This window comes from Bos mutus, chromosome 5, assembly GCF_027580195.1.
Source record: "Bos mutus isolate GX-2022 chromosome 5, NWIPB_WYAK_1.1, whole genome shotgun sequence".
Taxonomy (NCBI): Eukaryota; Metazoa; Chordata; class Mammalia; order Artiodactyla; family Bovidae; genus Bos; species Bos mutus.
Genome location: NC_091621.1, coordinates 15225838 through 15253243, shown reverse-complemented (window position 1 = coordinate 15253243; position 27406 = coordinate 15225838). Strand labels below are relative to the sequence as shown.

Genomic DNA, 27406 nt, shown 5'->3' with positions numbered 1-27406 from the left:
AACGGTCCAATCCTCCCCGCCACAACTGCTGTCAATGGCTTAGGACCCGCCCCCCCCACGCACACTGGACCAATGGCCGAGCTCGAGGCGTGTCCCCTGAGAGGGGGCGGGAGCGGGTTCCGGGCGGTAGGCGGGGCCTCACCGAGGACCCCGGGCTGGGCGCCGCCGCCGGCTCATCTACTCTTTCCCTCAGCCTCCTCCTTTCAACCTTGTTCCCCTCGTCCCCGCGGCCTCTGGTGCAGCAGCGGCGCCTCCCGTTCCTGCCGCAGCTCTCTTCCCTTCTTCCCTCCCTGACAGATCCCCGAGTTCGCCCGCCATGGCTTTACTCACTGCGGCCGCCCGGCTATTCGGAGCTAAGGTGAGCATCTAGGAAGGACCGCGCGGTTCCAGGGTGGGGCTGAGGCGACTGCAGGCCCTCAAGCCCGGGGTCTCCCTCCCCTACCCAGGCGCACCCCAGCGCGTCTTAAAGGGGCCCTGCGCTTGGCTGGCCGCCTGCTCCGCTTGGAGCTCCCAGGGCTATGTGCCTTCCGGCCCACTGCGGGTGAAGTGAGTACTGCCCGCCCTGGCCTGAGGTCTTGGGCCGGTGGGGAGGCCGGACCGAGCTGTCACCCCGCGTGTCAAGGGTAGAAGAGGCGGGGGTGCTTGGCCTTGGAAAAAGGAGTGAAGAACATAGATGTATTCCACTGGGATTAGGGAAAGAGCCTGTTTGGAAGAAAGGGCTGGCTAAGAGAAGTGGCAAGGGTGAGCAGACGTGCTCACTCTATCCTGGGCCGGAGCTGGAGCCGTGGCTAATTTCAGCTTCGACTGGGTAGAGAGGTCCTTGTCAGTTTCAGAACTGCCGGCTTCCATTTCTCCAGCCCAGTGATTTAAGCCTTTAGTGACCAAGCATAGCAGTTCCTTCTGGAGGAATGCGACTCGGGTCCTCTTTGTCCTTGGGACTTTTGCAGTTACTCTATGTAGGAGGAGCTTGGGTGGGGTGGAGGGCTTGTGTAGAACCTTCTGCATGATTATCGCATGTGATTGAGGAAAACTTGTTCCTATAAACTGCAGGCTGATAAGTGAAGATAACTGGGCGGGAGATAGTAATTCCAAGGTTACGTCCTACTACTTGCTCACTTAAGTTTTACTATTGCTTTTAAATATGTTCTACCCAAGAAAGGTTCCTCTTTTGGGGGGCCCTTTTACTTTTTAAAAATTTATTTGGCTGCAGCACACGGAATCTAGTTCTCTGACCAGGGATGGAATCCAGGCCCTCTGCATTGGGAGCGTGGAGTCTAAGCCACCAGGGAAGTCCCATGGGGGGCCCTTTATTTGACTTTTGTTGTTGTTGGGATCATAAGGAATATTGTTGCTTACACAATGTCTTCAATTCCATATTGCCAAAATTACTTTTGTCTCTGGGTAACTGGGTCCTTTAAACAGAAAGACTGGTGTGCTGAGGGGTCCCAGCCTTCTAATCCAAGCAGGGACAGTCCCACAAGTGACCTTGACTCTTGCAAAGAACTTACACTTTTTTCTTCTGCACACAAATTAAAGCTGCCAGCACCTAAGGGGAGGAAAGGAAAAACCTAGAAAGGTTTTGGCTTACAGTGTGTTATCTTGAATGGTTGGCAGATAAAGTAAAGCCTGTAGCATTTACAGGTTTTTCCAGGTACTCAGCAGCAGCAGCAGCAGCAAGGTGGAGGCTGGCCATTTAGGAGATACTTGTCTTACTTGATGGTAGTTCCTTCCACTACCAGGGAACAGGGAAAGGAAACCTCTTGGGAAATGAAGCAAGTTCTGGATAGTGTTTTGGCAGAATAGGAGATACTATAATTAGCTCATTCCAGAGCTGCTAACTCTACAGTTTGAAACTGCCTTTGGAATTTACATTTGAATTTAGTTTTTCTCTTAAACCTCTGGGGAAAGAAACTCAGAAAGTTTTTGAATTGACAAGGCAACCTAATTGTAGTGATCATTATTGTTTTGTTTACTTTCCTGTTGGACCTGAGGATCCTAGAAACCTGTATATTGGAAGCCCTTAGAAGGCTTTCAACCTTTATAACAAAGCTCAACAGACCAAGCAGTGGAAACTTCCTGAGATGTAAGCAGTATAGCCAGAATACCAAGAAGTCTTTCAATCTGACAGCATTGCTAGCACCTGCCTGAACTTTCCAGATTAGCCTACAGCTTAATGGTGCTGTTTTTCCTTCGCTATTAAGGTAGACTTTAGAAGGCAAAAATAGTGCCTACTACTTTGATTCTCAAAATCAGGTGTAATTCACTTTTCTGAGAAAACTTTTTAACCTTGCTGCTGCTAGTGCTGCTAAGTCGCTTCAGTGTGTCCGACTCTGTGCCATCCCATAGATGGCAGCCCACCAGGCTCCCCCGTCCCTGGGATTCTCCAGGTAAGAACACTGGAGTGGGTTGCCATTTCCTTCTCCAACGTATGAAAGTGAAAAGTGAAAGGGAAGTCGCTCAGTCGTGTCTGACTCTATCGACCCCATGGACTGCAGCTTACCAAGCTTCTCCGTCCATGGGATTTTCTAGGCAAAAGTACTGGAGTGGAGTGCCATTGCCTTCTCTGTTTAACCTTGCTAGGAGACACAAATGCTAATCATTGTTCTGTTGTTCCACCCTGCCCACTGTCAGGTAATTTAATGAGCACCTGAGTTGAAGAGACCACCTCATTCAGAGCCTTAAGGTTATTTGACTTCTTGTTTATCTGAACGAATTTCTAGTAAGCAATGGCTTTAGTATTAGCTGTGGGTGCCTTCGCTTTGTGCTGTCTTTTCATAGGTGATCTGAGTTGGGAATTAGAGTAGATCCACCAATTAACTTCTGCATTCTTAATACCAAAGTGACAGACAGCCCTACTTCTTATATCTTTGAGAATTATTCCTCTAAGCTGTTTGATAACTTTAGTTAAGTCAATCCAAAAGTGTTTCTAGATTATTTCTAGACTTTTTCAAGACACTTTACAGCAAGCCCACACCCCTACACATCTCTTCTGTAAATTCAAGCCTGAAAATGGGTTCTACACAATTGAGTCAGTTTTGTCCTTTGAAATATTAGTTAAGCTTAAAGCCCAAAGCGTGTTAAGGGCAAACTCTCGAACTTCTTTGATTCTCTGCTACCCAAAGTGATGGCAACTGCCTGATGGCTTACAAGATGAATCAAAGATGAACAGTGAAGAGCGATGCCTCATCCTGTGCTAGTGGTGGAGTGATTGTATTTGTTCTTCCTGGTGGTCTTTAGATTGATAGCCCTTGAATACTTGGGTGTGGGGAGGCATTGAGATAAGCAGGGATTAAGCAGGTAATCAGAAGGGAAGGCTGACATTCCAAGTGGGCAGAAGGCGGGAAACCAGACTTGGTGGAGCTTCCTAAAGCCACAGAGTAATTCCTTCTGCCCTGTTTTTGGTGCCTTATGTAATAGAGTTGAATAGGATTTGAGTGAAATTAAAACCAGTAGAGAGACAACTTTAGCAGCAGATCTTAGGATCTGTTTTTCAGTTCTTCCCTGAAATTGCCTGAATTCCTGTTTCTTTTAACATGTTATCATTTTAAAAGATCTGTAAGTAAGTTCACAGTGAGCATCATCGCCTGGGGTGGCTTGTTTACCTTGCACGTTTATGAATCCTATATGCAGATTCTGGTTCAGCAGAGGTGGGGTGGATCTGGAAATTTGTATTTTTTTCAAGTGTCTCAGTTGACTGCTTGGTGATCCCCTCCTGTTGGGCCAATAAAGCCACATGCAGTCCTTTTTGCTTGTAACTATATTTAATATATATGTGTGTGTGTGTTGAGCTTTTTTTTTTTAATTAGTGATTTTTTAAATATGTATTTAGTTGATTGCATCGGGTCTTAATTGCACTACACAGAATCTAGCACAGATTCTCTAGCTGCGTCACATGAGCTTAGTTGCTCCTTGACAAATGGGATCTTAGTTCCTCAACCAGGGATTGAACTTGCGTCCTCTGTATTGCAAGGCAAATTCTTAACCACTGGACCACCAAGGTAGTCCCTAACTAGTGATTATTTTTAAATGACTTCAAAAGTAGCTGTAGTCTGTTTTAGACTATTTTCTCTAGATAGGTGTTTAGCAACTATTAAAGAACAGTAAGAATTTCTCTAAAAGAAAAATTAGGACTCAATTCTTTCCTGAGGCTGAATTGGTGTCCTTTGCAGTCTTCTTCATTGAATAATCAGCGAACCTTTAGAGAAGGGTCTGTTAGACAATGGGAGTTGGGCAGAATTATTAAGGGAATTCTTATGAGTATGAAGGGCATCAGAGTACGAAATCTAAAGATTTCTCTGCTCAGGCTATTAAGTGGCCTGACCAAGTAGTGCGGATAGACTTCCAGTATTACCCTTGTGAAACACAGATGTTAAATGGCTTTAGTTCTCTGACCTGGTTCTGGGGAGAGAGGAGTCTTTGTCCTGCGTGTGTTCGTTTTTACTTAATGTAAGTTGTTTCTTCTGCACTGGAAGCCTTCATAGCACAAGCTTTTTCTTGCAGTTATTAGAGAATTGTGTTGTTTCATCAACTAAGCCAGTTCTGCTGGCTTGGCAAGCTCTGATCTTTTGTTACTGGACAAGGGTGCTAATAAAATCAGGAGCATCTCTCACAAGTTTTTTTTTAATTAATTTTTAAATTGAGGTGTAGATTATTTACAGTATTTCAGGTGTACAACATGGTGATTCACAATTTTGTAGATTATATTCCACTTATAAATATTATTATGTATTGGCTATGTTCCCTATACTATACAACATATCCTTGTACCCTATTTATTTTATACACAGTAGTTTGTAGGCTCACAAATTTGATGTTGGAGCTCCTGGATATGTGCCAGGACATGTTCTGAATGTGTGTTTGATGGAGTATTGAAGGAAATTTGGCTTTTCCCTTGTAGAGTAAGGGTCCTAGATATAGATCAATGATGATAATAGGCTAAGAGGAATAAGAGAGAAGTAACTACATTATTAAGTAAGTGCTTATCCAAATGGGATTCTACTGTTTGCAGAATCTGGGGGAGAAGGGAGTAGTTTTAATTGATTTTTGTTAAGGGACTTGGCCAATACCCTAAAGTATTATAAGCAAATCTTTGGCAGAATTTCCTGCATGTTTTATTTGTCCTTTTCCTCCCTTGGCCTTTTAAGATAGAGGTTCCCTTAATTGTATTTTTCCATCCTAGCATAGCACATTTGACAGCTGCAGCCCATTTCTATCAGTAATAACCAGCTCACTAAAAGTTATTGGCATGGGATGGCAGCATGTGGGATTTGAAAAAGCCTTTTAGTGATGGTAATTCCCACCACTCTGTAGAGAATTCTGGCAGACAGAAGCTGTAAGCCTGGCCCTTGTCTTTGGAAGTAGCTCTTACTGTCTCTCCCCATGAAGCAGCTGACCTACTGAGGCAGATGATTCCCTGATTCACCTGACAGCCGCCTTTCCTGTAGAATGACTCCACACGTGGCATGTAACCAGAAGCCGAAGCTCAGTTGCCACACCTCCAGAATTGGGGGGAGGAGCTAGGAGTTGAAAGTTCGGGGATGACTCAGAGATTTGTAAGCTGGCCTGTTCTATCTGTGAGTATAGCCTGAATGCACTGTACAAAGCCATTTAGCAGCTTTCACTGGCAGCCAGGAGGTAGAAGAGATGAGGTATGTAGCCTAAGGTATGACAGCCCTCTAACACCTCCTGCTGGTAGATTATAGTTAGTTAAATTTGTTTCCTCTCCCTGAGACTCTTCGCTTGGTCAGGAAGCCCTTCAGAAAGTTGGGGCTTTATTTCCTGTTCTTCAACTACAGGGAATTATTCACTCACCCCTTCCTCAGACTTGACTGTCTCTTTCCTGGGATCCAGCTCCATAAGAGAGTTGTGACACAAGTTGGTAGGTAATAAGCCAACACATAACTAAGAAACATGTTTACTGATCTCAGCTATGCAGAAGGCATTGTTCTAGATGCTTTCATGCAAATTATTTCATGTAGTCCACTTGTCTACCCTGAAATTGGCTTTATTACCAATTTTGAGATGTCAAAATTGAAACTAGAAGTTAGGTCTTAGAGCCATGGTAACACAGCAGGATAGTAGCGGGACCTGAATTTAGGACTTGACTCTTAATAACACCACATCCTAGACTCTTGGTGTTCTCCCCTCTGCTTCCTTGCTTAACACTTTAAATCATGGATGTTTCTCAAACTTTACTGTCGATAGGAATCAACCTAGTGAGTTTGTTAAACTACAGATTTGGATTCAGTAGGTCTGAGGTGAAACCCAAGATTCTGCATTTCTGACAAGCTCCAGGTAATGGTAATATTGCTGGCCAGGCAGTCATATTTTTTAAATAGCAAGGTTTTTATGTACCTTTATATATATGTCCTTGTTGGAACCTTAGGATCAGACTTTGGAGCCAAGTAGCTTGAGTGTTATCCTAGAAGTGGAGAGGGCAAGGGAAACAGTAGTAGTTTTGCTTTAGATGTCTCAGTTATTTAGTAATGGAGCTGGGACTGGAACCCAGATTTCCTTTCCTAATTCCAAGCCATGTGCTCTGTCTTCTACATCATTAGGTAAAGTTATCCTAACCTGAATTTTTTCCAATATTCTATCCATATTGATTGTTTTTAAAATCCTTCATATTTCTTTAGTTTTTTTCCCCCCCCTAGGCTGCAGGGTGAGCTAAAATATGACTAAACTTGACATTGAAGACTGCTGGAAAGTAGCCATACTATTTAATTTTCTATATTTATTAAATAACAAATACAGCACTTGGTGCTGTGTGCCAGGCATGATTGTAAGTGCTTCATAAATATTGACTTAATTCATCCTCCTAGCAGTGCTTTGAGGTGGGTTCAGTTATTTCCATTTTACAAATATTTTCTCAGGTCCTCTCTCTCTCCTCCTTCTGGGACCTGTGTAATGTGGATGTTTGTGCATTTAATATTGTCTCAGAGGCCTCAGACTGTCCTCATTTCTTTTTTTTTCATTCATGTCTTCAGGCTCACTTATCTGTTTCTTCTGTGTCACTTATTCTGCTATTGATTCCTTCTAGTGTATTTTTTATTTAAGTTATTGTATTGTTTATCTGTTTAACTTTCCTGGTGGCTCAGATGGTAAACGTCTGCCTACAATGTGGGAGACCCGGGTTTGATCCCTGGGTAGGGAAGATCCTCTGGAGAAGGAAATGGCAACCCACTCCAGTATTCTTGCCTGGAAAATCCCATGGACAGAGGAGCCTGGTAGGCTATAGTCCAGGAGTCGCAGAGAGTTGAACATGACTAAACTTAAACTTTATTGTTTATCTGTTTGTTCTTTAGTTTGTTGTTAAACATTTATAGTGTGTTGATCAGTGCCTCTATTCTTTTTCCAAGATCTTGGATCATCTTTACTATCTTTACTCTGAATTCTTTTTCAGGTAGATTGTTTACATTTTAGAGATAAGGAAATTAAAGCACAGAAAGATTAAATGACTTGGCTAGGCTCACACAACCAGAAGTATAGTAGGAACAGAATATTCTACCTTCACTTTGGAGCTACCTAGCCATGCTGTTCACACACTAGCATTTTTGCAAATTGGAGATCTGGCTAAGAAGTGTTGCAGATGGAGATTAGGGACAGTTGAGATCAGCTCTCCTCAAGTTACATTGAGGTGCCTCATTAAATGGCAAAGACACGCTCTACAAAGGAAATTAAGACTTTGCTGGTGGTGCAAGTATGGTAATACTTTCCATCTGATGCCTTTAAATGATGTTGCATTCTTATAGCCTTGTTAGTTGACCTTCCACTCTTCTCTTTCTGATTTCCTTTTTTTTTTTTTAACCTTAAGTGAAGTAAAAGGAGAAGGAAGCTCATTGATTCTAGTAGTTCTCTCTTATAAGGGGAAAAAACTGTTTTTGTTTTATGTTCATACAGGCATATTGCTGGAAGAGAGACCTCCATTCTGAGAGAATTTCATTTTCATCTGAAGATCAGGCTTTCATTCTGTCAGCTTAGCTTGGATACATTTTTTTTCTTATGCCTAAGATTTAACCTTAGACTATTCTTATAATGTCTTCCTCTTGCCAGTGAAGTAGCCAGCCATTATAGAAACTTAAAGATGTTTTAAAAGTGAAAAAATTATCATTATGGAGAGATTTCAACTTCTTTTTTCTCTCAGATGGTATGTTCCCCTACAGCCTCTTTAAAAGCAAACCCACATAACCAACTACCCACAATTAAAGGGTCTGCTGAGTGCTGATGTGGTCTCCAGGAGATAGGGCTTCTATAATAGGGGATCTGTGGGACCGTGGAGCATGAAATAGCTTGAACATGGAAAGTGCTGTAGAAGAGTAGTTTGAACCCACTCAAGGTTTTCCCTTGTTCACTTTTGGATGACTAGTAAGATAAAGGAAATAGTTATTTCTTGAGTGCTGGGTGCACTCCCATTCACCCCATGTAGGATGAACAGCCTAAATAGCTATTTGTGCTGTGTACATTCTGCCCAAATGGTCCTCAGTGAGCTAGAGGAGATTCTTTAGAAAGTTAATGAGAGGAGTCGAAATCAGCCCTCATTAACAATCTGAGGCCTTCCCCCTTTGTTTTAAGGCCACATTAGCTTGCCTTGTGTTCTCTGAATTTAGCTTTGGATATTCTTGGCCTGGGAAATCCCATGGATGGAGGAGCCTGGCAGGGGTCACAAAGAGTCAGACACAACTGAGTGACTTCTCTTTCTTTCTTTTGATTCTTCTTAAAATAAAGTTTTCTGAAGGGTCTCTTCCCTTTCCATTTCTTCCTCCTGCCCCAACAGAAAGAGGGGTATGAAATTCTAAAAGCCTCAGGCACTACTCAGTCTCACCTTAAGCATGTGGTGTTTTGGAATTTATACACCACCACTAGTTCAAATGATTTCCAGCACAATCAGACAGCAACACAGTACAGTCGGCCCTTTGTATCCATGGGTTTTGCACCTGTGGGTACAACCAACTGTGGATCAAACACATTTTTTTAATTCCAGAAAGTTTCAAAAAGCAAAACTTGCACTTGCCATGTGCTGACTACTGGCATAGCATTTACTTTGTACTTCCAACTATATAGCATTTACATTGCTTTAGGTATTATAACAGAGAAGGCAGTGGCCCCCACTCCAGTACTCTTGCCTGGAAAATCCCATGGACAGAGGAACCTGGTAGGCTGCAGTCCATGGGGTATCGAAGAGTTGGACACGACTGAGCGACTTCACTTTCACTTTTTACTTTCGTGCATTGGAGAAGGAAGTGGCAACCCACTCCAGTGTTCTTGCCTGGAGAATCCCGGGGACGGGGGAGCCTGGTGGGCTGCCGTTTATGGGGTCGCACAGAGTCAGACACGACTGAAGTGACTTAGCAGTAGCAGGTATTATAAGTAATTTAGAGATACCTTAAAGTATATGGGAAAATATGCATAGGTTATATACAAATACTACACCAGTTTATGTAAGAAACTCGAGCTTCCTCAGATTTTGGTATCTGTTGAGGGTGGGGAGGTCCTGGAACCAATTCCCCCTTGAATACCGAGGGATGACTGTAGTTACTTAAAAAAGTATGTCTGACTTTTTGGCAAAAGGAGAGGTATAGACTTGCTGCATGGTTTGTGTGTGTGTGTGTGTGTGTGTGTGTGTGTCTTTAGTTTGCAAAGTGCTCCCACGTCCATTGTAATTTAATCATCACAAGACAGCCCTGTGGGATCTAGTGGGTATCAGCACCATTTTATAGATGAGGACCCTGGGGCTTATTTTTTACTATCTAATCTTATCTTCAGAATAATCTGAAGAAAAGTCAGCCTCCTTGGCTAAATCCTTAAAACTTGGTAGTAGTACAACTGGTTGTCTTTTTCAAAGGCAGTGTTGAACTTTCTCTTGCAACTCAGCAATCTTCATAGAAAGTTGTGTTTCTTGGGGGGAAAAAACTATCTCTAAATATAGAAAAATATAGCCTAGCTACAAAATACAGAAGCAGTCTAAGTGTCCATCAAGAGATGAATGGATAAAGATGTGTGTGTTATATACACAACAGAATACTACTAAGCCATAAAAAAGAATGACATTTTACCATTTTCAGCAACATGGATGGACCTGGAGTGTACCATGTGAAGTGAAGGAAGTCAGAAAGACAGATGCTGTTTATCACTTACATGGAATTTAAAAAGAAAACTAGTGAATATAACAAAGAAAAGTACAGATATGAGAATAAACTAATGGGTGCCAATGGGGAGAGTGAAGTGGGGCAATAACTATAAATGGAATATAACCTTAAAAAATTATGAATCATGTTGTACACCTGAGACTGACAGAATACTGTACAAGAATTATACCTCAATTAAAAAAAAATTTGTTTGGTACAGGTGTGTGAGTGATAAACTCTCAGCTTTTGTTTGCCTGAAATGTCTTTATTTCACCTCCTTTAAGAGTTTTTTCTTTCTCACCTGGGTACACAAGTCTAGTAATTTCTCTCAGTATGTTAAAGCTAACTTACCAGTTTTCTAGTTTCCATTGCTGTCGTTGAGCAGTCTGGTTGTTACTTTGTAGATATCCTGTCTTCTCCATGCTTTTTCCAGGAGCATTTCAGGTAGTGTTGTAAAAGGTTGCTTTCCCCTCTGGACTCTTCTAGAATGGAGAGGTTGAAGTGCTGCCAAAGGACTAGGTGCTGAAGAGAGATTACCAGCCTGGTTAAGGGATTGATCAGTTTCCTCGTTGCTTTTCTCAGGGCTCCTCAGAGCTACGGAAAGCTAGATTTTTGAAGGACTGGGTACTTTAACAACTGCCTCTCTGCCGTTTCCTTCATGCCTAACAAAGCCCAGCCCTTAGAACCCAGGTGATGGGAGAGGCTCTTCGGGGAGTGCTGATGAAGCTGCTGCCTCCAGACTGGAAATTCTTTCCAGGTTGCTCAAGGCCTTATACAGCTTTCATATGTCAAACTGTCCACAGAGGCTAAAATAAAGAGAGAGGTTGAGGCATTGTAATTACAGGAAGGAGGATGGTTGTATAAGGTTTTGTGTTTTTTTTGCAGAATGCATCCTGTCTTGTTCTTGCTGCCAGGCATGCCAGTGCTTCTTCCACGGTAAGATTTGGAAAGAGGACTGAGGATCATTGAGGCAGCTGGACCCTGGGGTGGGCTACCATCCAGGCTTTTATCATTATCCCAAGTGTCTCCTGGAGGTGACCAAGACTCTTGTTATAGCCATTATTACTACTGCTATTTTAAGATAGCTAAATCACTGTGGACATGATAAGGGCTGTGGGATTTTGGCTGGAAAAAAGTAGTTCTGTAATGTACTTCAACCAAAGTACCATTCTCTTCACCGACTATTCAAAGCATTCTGTCCCATAAAAGGAAATGCTGGAGCTTATGGTATTCATTAGAAAATAGACTGTTCTCAAGTTTATAGTTTAGGGGTAGTTAAGTAATTCACATTATTGTGCAAACATCATCACTATTCATCTCCAAAACTTTTTTTTTTTTTTTCATCTCCAAAACTTTTGTCTTCCCAAATTGAAACTGTACCCATTAAACAACTCCCCATTCCCTTCTTCGTCTGCCTAATTCTTTTACCCTCATCTGTACAGAGCAGTTGACCAGGCTTCCCTGACAGAGAAAGCCAAATTCTAAAAAGCAGTCTTAACATATCAACTTGGCAGAAATATAATCAATATTTTGATCATCACTTAGCCTCTCTACTTCTCTTTTTAGAATTTGAAAGACATATTGGCTGATCTGATACCTAAGGAGCAGACCAGAGTGAAGGCCTTCAGGCAGCAACATGGCAAGACGGTGGTGGGCCAGATCACTGTGGACATGGTGAGGGCTGTGGGGTTTTGCCTGGAAAAGGAGCTCGGCACCACGCTGGGGCAGAAGCACCACCCTCCTCACTGACCATTCAGAGCATTCTGCCCCACATAGGGAAATGTTGAAACTAATGGTGTCTGTTAGAAATTAGACTGTTCTCTTCCACAGATTTCATAGTTGAGGCTAACCTAATTCATGTATGGGAAAGGATGAATGAAGTTTCTATTACTTTTCCCAACCCCTCAGCTTTTGGGCCCAAGGTTCTCTGTCTCTGAGTTGATCATCCAGTTAGACCATAGCTCTAGCTGGCCTTATAGAACAGCTTTAGGATGGTTTTTCTTCAGTTCTGAGAATCTCAGCAGCTCAGATGATAATTTCCTAACACTGTTTAGCCATTGGTCTCCATCTTCTTTCCATATAGTCAATCCCATTCTATTTACTTTGGTTGGTGGGAATGAGGGGAGAAGAGCAGGCAGGAGAAAAAAATAACAAAAGGGAGCACAGGCAGAAACATTAACTAAAGATAGTGATTTCTCAACTTAAAAAATTCATTTCCAGCGTTAGCAGTCTTTCAAAATTACATTCTGTAGAAAGTTAACTCAGAAATCTCCCAAAGTTTTGCAAGTCAGAGACTAAATTTCCTCCCCCAGATCCCATGAAGCTCTAACAAGCTCTTGCCTGAATTACTTGGACAACTTGTTACATCCTCTTTTCTTTAGATGTATGGTGGCATGCGAGGCATGAAGGGATTGGTATATGAAACATCAGTTCTTGATCCTGATGAGGTAAGAGACTTCCTGTCGATTACTAGTAATCACTGACTTTACTTAGTTGTGCACACCATGGATTAAATCACTAAGGGTGAGGAGAACAAAATAGGGCACATACCTATATATTTTGGAAGGTGAAAATAGGTACATATGGAATAGCTGAAAAATAACTTTACCTTTTAAATATATCAACTAGTAAAAGTACAAAGCAAGAGTAAGTTACCTAAAGATTTACACTTTGAAAGTTGTAACTTGTTGACAGGTCTGAAGAAAGTGAGATCAGTCAATTTATGTGATTTTTGAGTTGTAATCCTTACTCTTCTCCCTCAAGGGCATCCGTTTTAGAGGCTACAGCATCCCTGAATGCCAGAAACTGCTGCCAAAGGCTAAAGGGGGCGAAGAACCCTTGCCAGAGGGCTTATTTTGGCTGCTGGTAACTGGACAAATCCCAACAGAGGAACAGGTAAGCAGAAGGACATTAGCCCTTCTCATTCCCCTCCTTTGCCTTTTTCTAATCTCAAGCACTTAATATTATTCTGGTTATGGGTGGTAGTTTATAGAGGGGAAGGAAATCAGAGCAGAGTTCTGTTTTGTAAGTGGACTGGATTGAAATCTCTTGGATTTTATTTACTTGAGGTCAATCTTTTCATTTTCTTTAAATTTTTTATTTTGGTCACACCAGGCAGCTTGCAAGATCTTTGTTACCATTTTGCAAGTTACTCACAGCCAGAGATTCAACCCAGGCTCCCAGCAGTGAAAGCGCCGAGTCCTAACCACTGGACCACCAGGGAATACTCATTGTCTTTTTTTTTTTTTTCATTTTCTTCCATTTTGGCTGTGCTGTGCTGTGCCATGCGCAGGCTTTCTCTAGTTGTGGCACACAGGCTCTAGAGCACATGAGCTTCTCTATTCTCCAGTTGCAGCACGTGGGTTTTGTTGCCCAGTAACATGTCGGATCATAGTTCCCTTCCATGTCCCCTGTATTGGAAGGCAAATTCTTAACCACTGGACCACCAGGGAAGTCCCCTGTTGTCTTTTTATTTGTCTTCTTTTTCCTTGTCTAGTGTTATAAGCAATGTCTTCCTTTTCACAGGTATCTTGGCTCTCACAGGAGTGGGCAAAGAGGGCAGCTCTGCCTTCCCACGTGGTCACCATGCTGGACAACTTTCCCACTAATCTACACCCCATGTCTCAGCTCAGTGCAGCTGTTACAGCTCTCAACAGTGAAAGTACCTTTGCCCGAGCATATTCAGAGGGTATCAACCGAACCAAGTACTGGGAGGTAGGAAACTTTGCTGTGATGATTGATGTTTGATAGAGATTCAAAGGACCTGAGTGCAAAGAAAGAAAAAGGAATGAAGAATTCTTAGGAAAATTACTACCCTGAGTTATGCCACAGATTCATTTAACAAAATTTTATTGTAGGGTTGCTTTTTATGGGTTATTGAAATTACAAAGATAAATGAAGCATGCTTTGTATCACCAAGGTTATTGATTTTAGTAAGGGTGATATACACGTAAAAAAGGAATTACAGTTCAGTAATCTTGCTATAATAGAGGTATGTACATAGCACTGTTGGAATATTGAAAAAGGTGTGACTTTAATTGCAGGGTCCCTGAGGAAGGTTTCACAGAGTAGACATACCCTGGCCCCAAAAGATCCTTTCTCCTCTTCTTCAAATGAGAACCTTTTTAAGTTGGAAGAATGGCACCTAAGGCAATTCTGGAGTCTAGGAAGGACCGATTGCAGTCAGCCACTGTTTGGGCTAAGCCACTCCAGATACCTGTCAGGAGTGGAAGGGTAGTTAGTATCCTGGAATGAGGATGCAAAAAGCAAATGAGCTTTATTCTCTGAAAACAGTGTGACTTTCACAGTTTGAACTCTGTAGTGAGAGTATGAGAAGATTGTTGGGCCTTGTCCTAGTGCACAGGACACACTTCCTTCTCTCCCCTTTCCAATAATCACAAATACTGGGTAAAGTACAATTTATCTGGCTAGGTCTACAGAAGGACATCTCTTTTTGTTTGTTTGTTTCTTATTTAGAGACAGGTAGTATAGGAATGGAAAAGTCCCTTTTGGCAAAGCAGATGCACTAAATGATTTTTGACCAGAAGGCCCCTAAGGAGTTCACTGTGAGTTCATACTATTCATAGAATAGTATGGCCCACTTGTCTGATGAAATCTCCTTGGGGTTTTGGCAAGTCCCACTCCATTTGATTGGTCAGTGTTTACTCAGTGCCAGCTGTGTATACAGAATTGAGTGCTATTGAGGGAAAGAAGGAGAGAAAGTTTGCAATTGATACTAGTCTGGTTGGCTTTGAGGAGAAAGGTATAGGAATGATGCAAACTAAACATATCCACAAGCATTTATGAAATCACAAATCAGCAGATTCAGAAGGTTGTATAATCTGAATATATTGCTTTTCATTTTTTTTTAAAATGCTCTTTCAAGTCATTGTTATCTGTGTGGGTCACCATAACAGAAAAAGTTAAATCAAGTCCAACATTTCTTTTAAAACTTGTTTGTTAGAAATTGACCACTCAGGAGTGCCTGTTACTACTTATGATGCTGTTGTGTTGACTATTGTAGAGTTCTTCCTCAGATCAGATCAGATCAGATCAGTCGCTCAGTCGTGTCCGACTCTTTGCGACCCCATGAATCGCAGCATACCAGGCCTCCCTGTCCATCACCAACTCCCAGAGTTCACTCAGACTCACGTCCATCCAGTCAGTGATGCCATCCAGCCATCTCATCCTCTGTCGTCCTCTTCTCCTCTTGCCCCCATTCCCTCCCAGCATCAGGGTCTTTTCCAATGAATCAACTCTTCGCATGAGGTGGCCAAAATACTGGAGTTTCAGCTTTAGCATCATTCCTTCCAAAGAAATCCCAGGGCTGATCTCCTTCAGAATGGACTGGTTGGATCTCCTTGCAGTCCAAGGGACTCTCAAGAGTCTTCTCCAATACCACAGTTCAAAAGCATCAATTCTTCGGCGCTCAGCCTTCTTCACAGTCCAACTCTCATATCCATACATGACCACAGGAAAAACCATAGCCTTGACTAGATGAACCTTTGTGGGCAAAGTAATGTCTCTGCTTTTGAATATGCTATCTAGGTTGGTCATAACTTTCCTTCCAAGGAGTAAGCGTCTTTTAATTTCATGGCTGCAGTCACCACCTGGAGTGATTTTGGAGCCCAGAAAAATAAAGTCTGACACTGTTTCCCCATCTATTTCCCATGAAGTGGTGGGACCGGATGCCATGATCTTCTTCATACTTTGCAGTAAATACCTACAAGATATTTCCCAGGTATCCAAACAGGCTGCACTGCTTCACACTGTCCTTTATTGAATCAGGAAGATGAATCTTGTTCTCTGCTTGCTCTTGCCTCCGATTCAGTGTACAGGTATTGGTTGGTTGTTCTGTTACCTCTTGGGAGATGTCATTTGAGGGTGGTTGTCTTGAGGTAAAGATTGTATTTCAGGACTTTACCAACCTTGAGAGTATTTGTAAGCATTACTGATAAATCTGTCAGCCTCAGGATGTGTGTCTAATAAAGTTCATACTGAACAAAAGTTAGCTCCAGTAATTGCTCTAGTGGAACTTGGTGCTATTTTGCTGCCATGTCTTGTATCTCTCTCAAAGGTCACTGAAGCACTATTCTACTATTCTGCTTAAGTAGAATTACATGACAGCATTCAACTGGTTATTTCTGTTTAAAAATTTATGTTAAAGAGTACATGTGATCTAAGTCTCTTCTAGAATTATCCGTTCATGCTGTTTTACATATATCTCAATGGATGATCTGCCTACAGCTTTCCTTCCATAGCAGTTTACATGACTTTAGATAACTGTGTAGTCTCTTGAGGTGAAAGAGTTAGGTCTTTTTATAATTGACTTAACTTCACTTGTGACTAGGAGATTACTCTGATGCACAAGCTGTTTAACTGTGAGGTAGCCTTAAGATACTGTTGGATTGGGTAAAATTGGCAAAGTAGCTGACAGATCAGGTTTTTCTAGTAAGGCCTATGAACAGTATGTGTAGGGTTTGAAGCTGTCATTCCAACACCTAACAAACAACTCTTGAAAGCATCAGCTTGAATGCTTATACTCATCTGATTTAATCATCAGAACTACCCCATGAGGTAGACCTTACTGTTTATTCTCATTTTACTGAATGGCAAAGTTGAAGATGAGAGAAATAAAGTAGCACGCCCAGGGTCATGCAGCTAGTAGCTGGTGGAGACCAGGTTGAGACTTGAGTTTGTTTCACTCTAGGGTCTCTTCACCATTAATACTGACTCTTCATTTTCTGTGTCTTCTTAATAATGATTGATAGCTATTAGTAGTACAACACTGTAAATCAACTATACTCCAATAAAAAAATTTTTTAAATGATTACTTGCTAAGTACTTGGCCAGAATTTCTCTAGCCCTAGAGATGCTGGATCACAGTGATGATTATGGCCAGTTTTGTTACCTTTATTCCAGGCAGATGCAGTGGTGGCATATTTTGTCCTTTTTTCTTCTGAGGGTTTAAAGATGAAGAATGAGTTAGTACCAGTAGCTAAGTAGCACCTCAGTCTTATTAGCTTATTAAAGAAGAAATAAGGAGTTCTCTGTCCATGTGTTTATCTATTGAATCTCTTGACAGTACAGCTTTCCCACTACAAAAAGCAGGGTAAAGATCCCACAGTGTCAGACCTGGTCTGATACTAGCTGCTTCATAAACTTCATCCTCAGTGGTAGAGGTTGAAACAATCTTTTTGTAGTTTCTTTATGAATCGGTCATTCATACTTCACAAACAATTGTGAAAATTAGTACATAGTCCACAGATGCCAGTTGGCCTAGCCCAGGATCTTGTTGTTCTTGGCATTCTGCTAATCGATCCAGGTCCCTTAGATCTGCATATCCTTTGGGCATACTTCTGGAAAACATCTACTTCCTTGGGGGATGTAAATCTGCAAGGAGATGTGTTTAATAGTATGATTATCATGTAAGTAATCTCCTGAGAACTTGTGTTAGCTAAGTACTTCTTGCTTCAAGTAGCTTTTTAATTTTGGCAGTGTTCTCATTGACTCTTGGTGGCACTGACAAAATTCAATGCTGAGTACTTGAGTAATAGATGACTTCACATAGATTATCTCATTTAAGATACTTATTATAGATTTTGTTCTTTGTTCCAGCAGAACTATTAAAACCTCATGACTTCTTACAGGAACATCTAGCCAGTTAACTTGATAGGACAGCACTATATAATATCAGCAAGTATTTTCTCCATGGTTCCTATGTACTGTGACTGAAAGTAGAAATTTCTTTGTTTTTTCTTTGGCTGCACCTCATGGCTTGCAGGAACTGAAGCCAACCAGGAACTGAACCCAGGCCTTGGCAGTGAAAACACCGAGTCCTAACCACTGGACCACCAAGGAATTCCCAAATTTTTTTGTTACTAACAGAAAAAATAGGAATTCCCTAGCAATCCAGTGGTTAGGACTCTGCTTCCACTGCAGAGGACACAGGTTCAGTCCTTGGTCAGTCAGCTAAGATCCCATAAGCTGTGCAGCATGGCCAAAAAAAAAAAAAAACTACTAAGTTCCTCCCTAGAGGAACTTAAAATCCCTATGAGAAGATAAAATTGAGACATAAAAGTTGAGCAAACCATTAACATCACAAAAAGACAACCAGATGTTATATGTTTCTCTTAATCAATGAACATAGCACTATTTATCAAAAAGTCTTGCTAAAAAAAAATTGAACCTGAATCTGCTCAAGCCTCCATCTCTTATCAATTTGTCAGAAATAAAATGGACAGAAGGACATGTTAAATTACATCACAGGTATATAACCAGCAAAATCTAAACTAAGGGAACTTCTCCAGAACAAATGAGGCTGATTTTCCACAAGTAAATTGCAAAGTAAAAAAAGGACAGCATAAGAGGGAACTTAAATTGATTAAAAACTATTTCAGAGACATCAGACAATTGTAATGTGGGCTATTTTTCAGTAAAACAAACAAATGAGGGGGAGCTTTAATCAATGAATGAGGTGTGGAGGGGATTTCAATACTGATTAGTTAATGATATTGAAGATTTGTTAAATTTTTTTCAGTGGGATAATGGTTTTGTGATTTTGATTATGAAGGATCTTTATCTTTTAGAGATACATGCCTAAATATTTACATGTTATATATGATATCTGGGATTCACTCAATAATTTGGGAGATGAGAGGGGAAAGTAAGGGTATAGATGAAACAAGCATGGCCATGAGTTAATAATTTAAGCTAGATGATGCTTATTAGCTGAGTGGGTAACTTTGTGCCCCAATTTTTACAAATGAGGGATATGTTATCTTACAGGACTATTGTAAGAAAAGAAAAAACTGAAAATAATCGATATTATAATTACTAGTAAATGCTTTAAAAATGGAAGCCTTTGTTAATAACTAATGATTGAATGTCACTGTTTGACCCTTAGCATATATAGTAAATTTTCTTTGAAAGATGGAACATAGAATTATTAAATAACCTAATGTCTTAGCATATTGTTTGAGTGCAAAGTCATATAGTGGAAAAGATCATGTTTAAACGTGTAAGGGTTGGAAATCTGACTTTGGCATTGACTGAATGCTCTGAGGTTTGGTTCCCTTTTCTGTAAAGTGAAGGTCATTATATATTTTGTAGAATGGAGAAAAATTGGGAATAATATTTTAATATACATGGGATACCATGTGTAACTCCCTTGATGCAGTACCTGGGTCATAACAGTTACTCAGTTACATGGTCATTGTTGTTATTTACTCCATATATAACCACCCAGCATATAATCCAAATATCCATATCAATCCAAAAAGCCCAGTCCATGGAGAAGAGACACGATCCTGCCTAACTCTTCTTTGCTGATGATTCCTCTTCTTTTTTCTCCATTTTCCTTTTCTCCCCATCAGTTGATTTATGAAGACTCTATGGATCTGATCGCAAAGCTTCCTTGTGTTGCAGCAAAGATCTACCGGAACCTGTACCGAGAGGGCAGCAGTATTGGGGCCATTGACCCTAAGCTGGACTGGTCCCACAATTTCACCAACATGTTAGGCTATACTGACGCTCAGTTCACAGAGCTCATGCGCTTGTACCTCACCATCCACAGGTGAGGGAGACCCAGCCACCAGGTTGCTGGATTGGTGGTGAATATTAAGAGAAACTCCTTGGGACTTCCCTGTTAGTCCAGTGGTTAAGACTCCGCACGTCCACTGCAGAGGGTGTGGGTTCAATCCCTGGTCAGGGAATTGAGATCCTGCATGCTACACAGTGCACCAAGAGAAAAAAAAGAAAAAGCTCCTTAACATTCTCGTCTTTTGGGAACAGGTGGTAGGCAGCAAGGAGATGGAAGCACAGAGTATGGAATGATACAAAGCATGAAAGGGGTCTGGTAAAGGCACAAGAGGTCTAGTGAAATTACTATAACCACACAGAGTAAGCTAGTTCTTCTAGCTAGGAAAAAGAACTAGCTGTTCGCGTTAGGTGAGCCCTTTGGCTTTCCAGGAGCTCCCTCTTCTGGCCATTGCTATTAAAGCTTGAGTGAAAGTCAGGGAGCATGGCACACAGGCTGGGCATCATCAACCAGTAACCTTTCCAGTTCTGTGGATTAGTGAACAAAGGCTGATGATACATTGGGACATCTCTTACAAGAGCTTATGTATAAATGACTGGCTCTAGGCTGGTGTGAACCCATAGCTAGGCAAGTATGTGACAGTAAGAGAACAGCAAGGTCCCTGTTAGCATAGTCTCCTCCTTTTTTCCCCTTTCTCTGGGCCTTTATTCTCCTTTCTTCCCCACAGTGACCATGAAGGTGGCAACGTAAGTGCCCACACCAGCCACTTGGTGGGCAGTGCCCTTTCAGACCCCTATTTGTCCTTTGCAGCAGCCATGAATGGGCTGGCAGGGCCCCTGCATGGACTGGCAAATCAGGTAAGACTCTTCTTCTCCTGCTCCATGTTTTTCTCACTGGCATGCTTTTGTTTCTGATCCTGGCATTCTCTCCTGGCATATACATTGACACTCTTATTCTCTAAACCTTCCCCATAGGAAGTGCTTGTTTGGCTGACACAACTTCAGAAGGAAGTTGGCAAAGATGTGTCAGATGAGAAGTTACGAGACTACATCTGGAACACACTCAACTCAGGACGGGTGAGCAGAGATACTTAGCAACTAAGAAAGAAGCCAAGACTAAAGTTCAATAAATTGAAAGAATGAAGGAGAAAACAATGAGATAACTTCCTAAATTAGAGGAGATTTCTTTTCCATTTGTCTGCCCTGAAGAATTTAGAAAAGACAAAAATTTCTGCCTGAGAATACAACTGGTTTTCCCCCAACCCCATCCTTTGCAGGTTGTCCCGGGCTATGGTCATGCAGTACTAAGGAAGACTGATCCACGATATACCTGTCAACGAGAGTTTGCTCTGAAACACCTGCCTCAGGACCCCATGTTTAAGCTGGTTGCTCAGCTGTACAAGATTGTGCCCAATATCCTCCTAGAGCAGGGCAAGGCAAAGAATCCGTGGCCCAATGTAGATGCTCACAGTGGGGTGCTGCTCCAGGTGAGTCCTGCTTTCCTCTAATTTATACCATACCCTACTGTTCTCTGCCATGCACAAAATCAACTCCCTAGTCAGAGCCAGGGCTCTCACCTCCTTCCTTAACCCTGTTGATAAAGTTGCCTGTGGTGTAGAAAGTGTGGGCTGGAGGGAAGGGATGATGATTTCCTTTCAGAATGCAGTTGCTATACTTTTCCCAGTCATTTCTATTTAAGGCTAATTGGGTTAAGGCTTTTAATCACCCTGGACTTGTACATGCAACTACCTGTGGGCCTTTAACACAACTTTTTTCTCTTTTACCTTACAGTACTACGGCATGACGGAGATGAATTACTACACAGTCCTGTTTGGGGTATCACGGGCACTAGGTGTATTAGCACAGCTCATTTGGAGCCGAGCCCTAGGCTTCCCTCTAGAGAGACCCAAGTCCATGAGCACAGATGGTCTGATGAAGTTTGTGGACTCTAAGTCAGGGTGAAACTGAAGATGGGGAGGAAACTATCCAGCAGAGAGTGAGGGATCTTTAAAAAAAAAAGTATACCTTTGTTTCGGGGCTTTTAAAGACTTAAGATTAAATTGTATTGAGGCACTGATGATAAGTCTGAGGTTAAAATATAAATTAAGATTTTTAAAAGAAGAAAAGTAACCCGTTCTTCCCTGACCAGCTCCTTTCCCCTGCCTGGTGTGAGTTGCCCACCAACTGTAGGATGACCAGGACTAATGCATGTAGTGTGGGTTAGGTTTCACCTCACCCCCATCTTCAGAGTGGGAATCTGGCTCCTCTTTCCCTAGGTCAAAGCTGGTTGCAGAGAATTTGCCATCACTTCAGAACTTTTGGTTCTACTCTGTCCACCCTTTAATAGGCCAGCAAACCAGGACTCTACCCCTTCTGTTTCCATAGGAATCATGTTGGATTGTCAGCTGTACTAAGCCCCATTAACTTCTCCCATGCACACAGACACTTCCTAGCAAGATCTATTGGGTGATGCTGTGGCCTTTTTTTTTTTTTTTTTTTTAAGCTACCAGATGATCATAAAGGCCATGGTATTTGTTGTTGACTGGCAACCAATATTTGGTTTTTATTTTTCTTTTTTAAAATTATCCTATTAAAATTAAGATCTAGGAGTGTTCTATTCCCCATTACTTGAATACTCACCTCTTTCCAGATTTTCTATACCTGCTGCACCTCAAGCCAAGGTTGCTGTGGACCTTCCTGTCTTGGTCCTTCCTAGAGACCTCTTTTCAGCAGGTATATACAGCACTGTCTACTATGTGGTCTTTCCTAGTTATTTGGCTTTATCAGTGCTTAATGTGAACTAAGTTTTTACTTCCTTGGAACACAAACCACTACCCTCTGACCTTTTTTTTTTCCCCTTTAATATGCTATGGGCTATAGAACAGGGACTTAGGAAAGACCAGCATGATATCTTCATGGCCTGATCCCAGGAGTACTAGTACCTCTTTCTGAACAGGGAAATGATTTTTAAGATTGGACATGGTCTCCTTTGACTATCAGGTGCTGGGGCTGAGGACATTAAAAATAGTAAACCTCCCTCCTCATCCCCTGCCACAAGCCAATATCCCTTTATTTATCAAGGTTCTTATCCTGTCCCTTCCCCAAGAGCTCACAGTACACTGTTTGTTTTAGAATCCCCATATGCACAGGTTTCAAGTGACTCAGAAGGTTCTACTGCCTTTTTAAGAAAGGATTAAAAATACACTCCTGCTGTGCCCCCCTTCCTCCCTTGCAACTCCTGCCTGTGTTTGTGTGGATCCCTAATCCCCAGAACCATGCTGTTGAGATGGATAATACTGTCTGTAAACCCTTGGGTAACTGTCATGATGCAGACTTCAGGTTGTTCTGTATAAAATGCAAAATAAATGTTTTTATTAACAATGTTTGAGCCTATTAAATGAGGCCTGGAAGAGTCTCCATTCTGAGGTAAGCAGTCTGGCTAGCAAGATCCTACACTTAGTAGGTTATACGTTATCCTGTGCATCTCTTTATCTTTAGGCATGTTTGGCACTCACTTACCCTAATCAGAAGACAGGTTCCCTGTGAGATTTCCAAAGAAGATTGCTGCTGTCTTAATGGTTAGAAGTCCTTGACCTTTAGCCTCCATCCTTCCTAAATCTGTTGTAAAGTAGAACACTCAAGGACTAGAGACCTCACAACTGCTTAGGTGACTAATCCAAGGAAGCTGGTCCAGCCCAGTGGGTGAAAGAAAACTATACCAAGGGCAGTTAGGGTAGGACAGCTGACTCCGGATCTGACCCTCCAGAGGGCTCTGGAGCTTTGTGGAATGCCGATCCTTCTTTGCTGCCTCCCTTACAGATCCCCCAGAATAAGAGGTGGTCTGGAGGGCATCAGTTATATGGGAGGTCTGAGACCAGATTACTCTGTCCTGAGACTCCTGCTGCAACTGACCTTCTGAAAAAGTCTATAAATAGGCAAGGGAGTGGGTACTAGGTCCTGGCTTGTAGAATGCGCTACTATAGTTAGCAGGGACGCTATGTCCAAGAGCCCTTCTTGCACCTTTGCTCCCCTAGGAAAGGAAGCCATAACTTTCTTCTGCTCTGCTATATCTACATTATTCCCCCAAGAAGCAATATAAAAAAGCCAGATTCACACTGTCACAATTAATTTATTGAAATTTTATAAAAACTCAGGCCAAGTAGAAGACAGCCCAGGAGTACAACTGTTCAGTGCTCTTTTGCTCCTTGCCCCTGTGGCACTGATGGCTGAGAAAGTCCCTTGCTCTCCACTAGCCAGGCAGCATGGAAGTAAGGTCATAGGGATTTCAAGCTGGGGCCAGATCTCAGGCATCTCCTGAGGCATTTCAGGTAGGCAAGGTTATTGACCACCCAGTAGCTCTGTGTCAGAACAAAGAGTTCAATTTCTTCAGTCCTAAGAAAAGCTTTCTTCCCCTGGTCAGACACTAAGGCACCTTGACAAGAGCTCAGAGATGACCGCACAGCCCCGACTATAATTCAGTGTGAGAAGGTGGCAGGCTTCAGGCATATGGTGCTCTCAGGATAACCCTGACCCTTTCCTGAGCATATCTCCTTTCCATGCCTCCTTGCCTTTTCTTTCCCCCAGCATTTCTAGCCAGCTCAGAGCCCAATTTTGGGGGATTTCAGAGGGAGAACAGTAATACGAACATGGACTCTTCTCTCAGATTGGAACAGGAGCCAAATAAATAAGAAAATTGGGTGAGGAGTGGGGGGAGAAGCGAGGCTAGGGAATAATCCTTTGCCTCAAGCCTGGTGCACCTCATGAAACATCAGTTCACGGGGGACGGCTGTTTCTGGACCAAACTTGGTTGCTGCCCGGCGCTCGAAGGCAGCGACATTCTTTTTGACAACCTCATCAAAAAAGATGGTGGCCAGCTGGGAGTGCAGCAGAGAGCGAAATTCAAAGGAAATCTGGGAATGGGTAAGAGACAGTCAGAAACTCTTCAAAACCATGTTGGATAGTCCCTGACCAAATGCAAGGGTACTTACTATTCAGTGCCTTTTCCTCCCCCCAACTCCTATTCCTTAGATCTCCTCAAAAGCCCTAGGACTGAGTACAAAGTACAAGTGTGATACAAGCTGACCCCTGTGGAGAGTGTAATTGACTTGGGAAGTAACTGTCATAGTACCTCGGCTCAGCCCCTACAACCCAGTTGTAGCCCTATGTAGCCTCCTGACTCACCGAAAAGTCCACAGTGCAAGTTCGAGGATAGGCAGGAATTCCAGGGCTGAATCGCCAAATGGTCTCTAAGTGGTTGAAGAGCTTGCCATCAGTGCAAACAGCCTAGAACAAGACAGGTAGTTAAAGAATATTACAATGGAATGAGACCTACATCAGGTGTAGGAAGCTGTACGAAGGAATTGAAAGCCATTTTCCTTTCCTTCAAATATTGGAAATATCTGACACATGGAGATAGAAAAATCATAAGGAAAGCCAAAATAGCCCTTAAATGTAAAAATGCCACAGAACACAGAAAAAAAGATCCTGATCAATCACTCCCAACCAGGCCTCACCTTGACCATATGAGGTTTGACCATGGAAACAGCAGAAGTGTAACGTTCCACAACAGGTGGAAAGCCAACCTCCAACTGGGCCTTCAAGTGACCTTTGCGGCTGGATACCACCAAAGACTTCTTACACCAGGGCACAAACTCACGATACTCCTGGACATTGGCTACCACCTCGTACATCTCCTGCATTGAGTACCTAGGGGAAGGAGTCACAGAGGCCAAGAAGCTGCCAGTTGGCTCAGGTTCCTCCTTGCCGTAGGCACCCTCCCCTCATACCTTTGCCCACCAATCATGTACCTTCAGGAACTAGAGATCCCAAATAAGCCCCCATGAATGATTTTGCAAAAGCAAATGTCCAGATTTCCATGATGTTAATGCATCTCAAGTCTTGCCATTTAGACAGTGTTTTTGCATTTACTATCTATTTTGATCCTTAAAAGGGTCATGTCTGGAGAACTGGGATGACTGGTGATTCACACAGGGACGCAGATCCCAGCTCTGTAACTTTTTGACAAAGCGGCCCTAGGAAAATTATTGTCTCCATTTATCTTCTCTGCAAATCATAATAGTAGTAACTGATTCATAAGTTTGTTTAGAGGATCAAATGGGAAAATCTGTGATAAAACACCTAAACAGCCTAACTGCTAGCAGTAGTTAAGTGTTCAATAAGTGTTAACTCATATTTGCTCAGAATACCTAAAGTCAGGTCAGTAAAGAAATAATACCCTATTGTCTTATGTTATTGTCCAACTCTAGTCACGTTTCACAATGTACCTGCACAGCAACCAAGAAGAGGGGGACTGAGGTTGGGAGGCTGCCAAAGGAGGGTAAAGGATCAGTAATACCACTGGGGACAGTGGGATGGCCAGGGATGAATCTTGCCCACTATGGCTACTCTTACATTCTACCCTGGACATGGTGTTTTGTTTGTCGGGAAAAGGAATGTGGAGGGATACTGGACAGGAGAGCATGCTCACCCCATGATCCGACGCTCAGAGTAAGCCTTTCGCTTGTTGGTGAAGGGGGCAGCAAAGCCCATGAAGGAACGGCTGGGAGGTAAGCCAGACTCAGTCGCCAAGACCTGGGGAGCCCGGGGCAAGAAGAAGCTGCAGGAGATCGGAAATCTAAGGCCAAAAGGAAAGGAGAGACAGTGTCAAGATTCTTTCCTTGTGGTCCTCAATCATTCTCAGGTGCAGAAGAAGAGGGGCGCATCCCAGAAGGAAGGTCGTCCAAACCAGCTTTTCCCCTAGCACCTGCTGCAGCCCGCCAGGCTCCCCGGCCAGGCAGTCACGAGTGCGAAAGGTCGAGGGCGGCTGAGGACAGTGCCGAGGGAGGAGATGGGAAAAAGAGGGGTGCGTGCGAAGCTCCAGTTGCCTTTGACTGGAGGCTACGCTACTGCTGAAAGCAAGGACTCTCGGGATGCCTCACAGCCCCCGGGGCCTCGCAAGCCGGCGGATGCCAAGGCACCCGCGACCGGCAAGATGTGGTTGGGCACTCACCTCGGGGACTGCCTCGCCAATAATTTGCAAAAGCATTTCCCCAAAGCAACACATTATACCCCAGGGTATGACCACCGCCGCCCTCCCACCGCGCTTGCAGCCAGAGTTGCAACTCTCCACCGCGGAACTTCGGGGTCCTGGGTGACCCCCTCAGCTCCAGCGCGGACGCCCGCACCTCCCTCTCACCTCATTGGTCCCAGCGGTCGCGGAGGGCCCGGGGGCGGAGCCGGGCGCAAGGAGAGGCCGCAGCAGCCCCGGGCCGCGGCGCGCGTCCCGGCAGGGAGTCGCCGCACGCCCGCCGAGGCCATGCGCGCGACCCTCCCTTGCCCTCTCTGCTCTGATAGCGGCCGCGCCCTCCTCACTCCAGAGGGAGAGCGGAGGGTTAGCAGTCGGGCGGATTCAGGGCCGGCGAGGGCAGGGGCGGCGCGGGGCGATGGCTGTTCTCGCCCAGCTCCCGCCCGGGCGGCTGGATAGCTTAGAACTGAAGCCGCTCCCGCAGCTCCCAGTACCCTCACGTCACGCCGTTGCCATGGCTCGGGACCGGGAGAGGGGGGAAGGAAGGGGACCACGCGGCCTGTCGGGAGATGTAGTTTCACACCTCTGGCGAGAAAGGGCGAGGGCGCTGGAGTGGGTATTTGAGAAGCTGCAGACATGGCCCGGTGGGGCGAGGTCAACAGGCAAATTACTTGCGGGGTCTGATCACGGGCCTGATACATAAGCACAGAGGTGGCTTAGT

General features: G+C 43.3%; 2 protein-coding genes across 5 annotated transcripts; one reads left to right on the top strand and one right to left on the bottom strand.

Annotated features, from left to right (window-relative positions):
* Window positions 1-137: 137 nt before the first annotated feature.
* On the top strand, window positions 138-23044 carry CS (citrate synthase). Of its 2 annotated transcripts, none has more exons than XM_005903431.3 (11): window positions 138-358; window positions 11010-11060; window positions 11691-11798; window positions 12506-12571; window positions 12888-13019; window positions 13650-13838; window positions 19499-19698; window positions 20390-20519; window positions 20637-20738; window positions 20939-21148; window positions 21453-23044. In XM_005903431.3, exons 1-11 carry the CDS (start codon window positions 317-319, stop codon window positions 21621-21623), a joined length of 1401 nt encoding a protein of 466 aa, XP_005903493.2. In that variant the 5' UTR covers window positions 138-316; the 3' UTR covers window positions 21624-23044. The 2 variants fall into 2 exon arrangements, with proteins under 2 accessions (XP_005903493.2, XP_070226510.1); XM_070370409.1 differs by lacking the exon at window positions 138-358 and adding an exon at window positions 5574-5648.
* On the bottom strand, window positions 1292-27163 carry COQ10A (coenzyme Q10A). 3 transcript variants are annotated; one of them, XM_070370412.1, is made up of 6 exons: window positions 26857-27163; window positions 26149-26295; window positions 25175-25367; window positions 24843-24944; window positions 10476-10646; window positions 1292-1546 (listed from the first exon to the last, which is right to left on the bottom strand). In XM_070370412.1, the coding sequence occupies exons 1-5, from the start codon at window positions 26976-26978 to the stop codon at window positions 10518-10520; spliced, it is 693 nt and encodes a 230-aa protein (XP_070226513.1). In that variant the 5' UTR covers window positions 26979-27163; the 3' UTR covers window positions 1292-1546; window positions 10476-10517. The 3 variants fall into 3 exon arrangements, with proteins under 3 accessions (XP_070226513.1, XP_070226514.1, XP_070226511.1); XM_070370413.1 differs by lacking the exons at window positions 1292-1546; window positions 10476-10646 and adding an exon at window positions 17067-17516 and having other exon boundaries at window positions 26857-27162; XM_070370410.1 differs by lacking the exons at window positions 1292-1546; window positions 10476-10646 and adding an exon at window positions 23771-24571 and having other exon boundaries at window positions 26857-27160.
* Window positions 27164-27406: the final 243 nt, after the last annotated feature.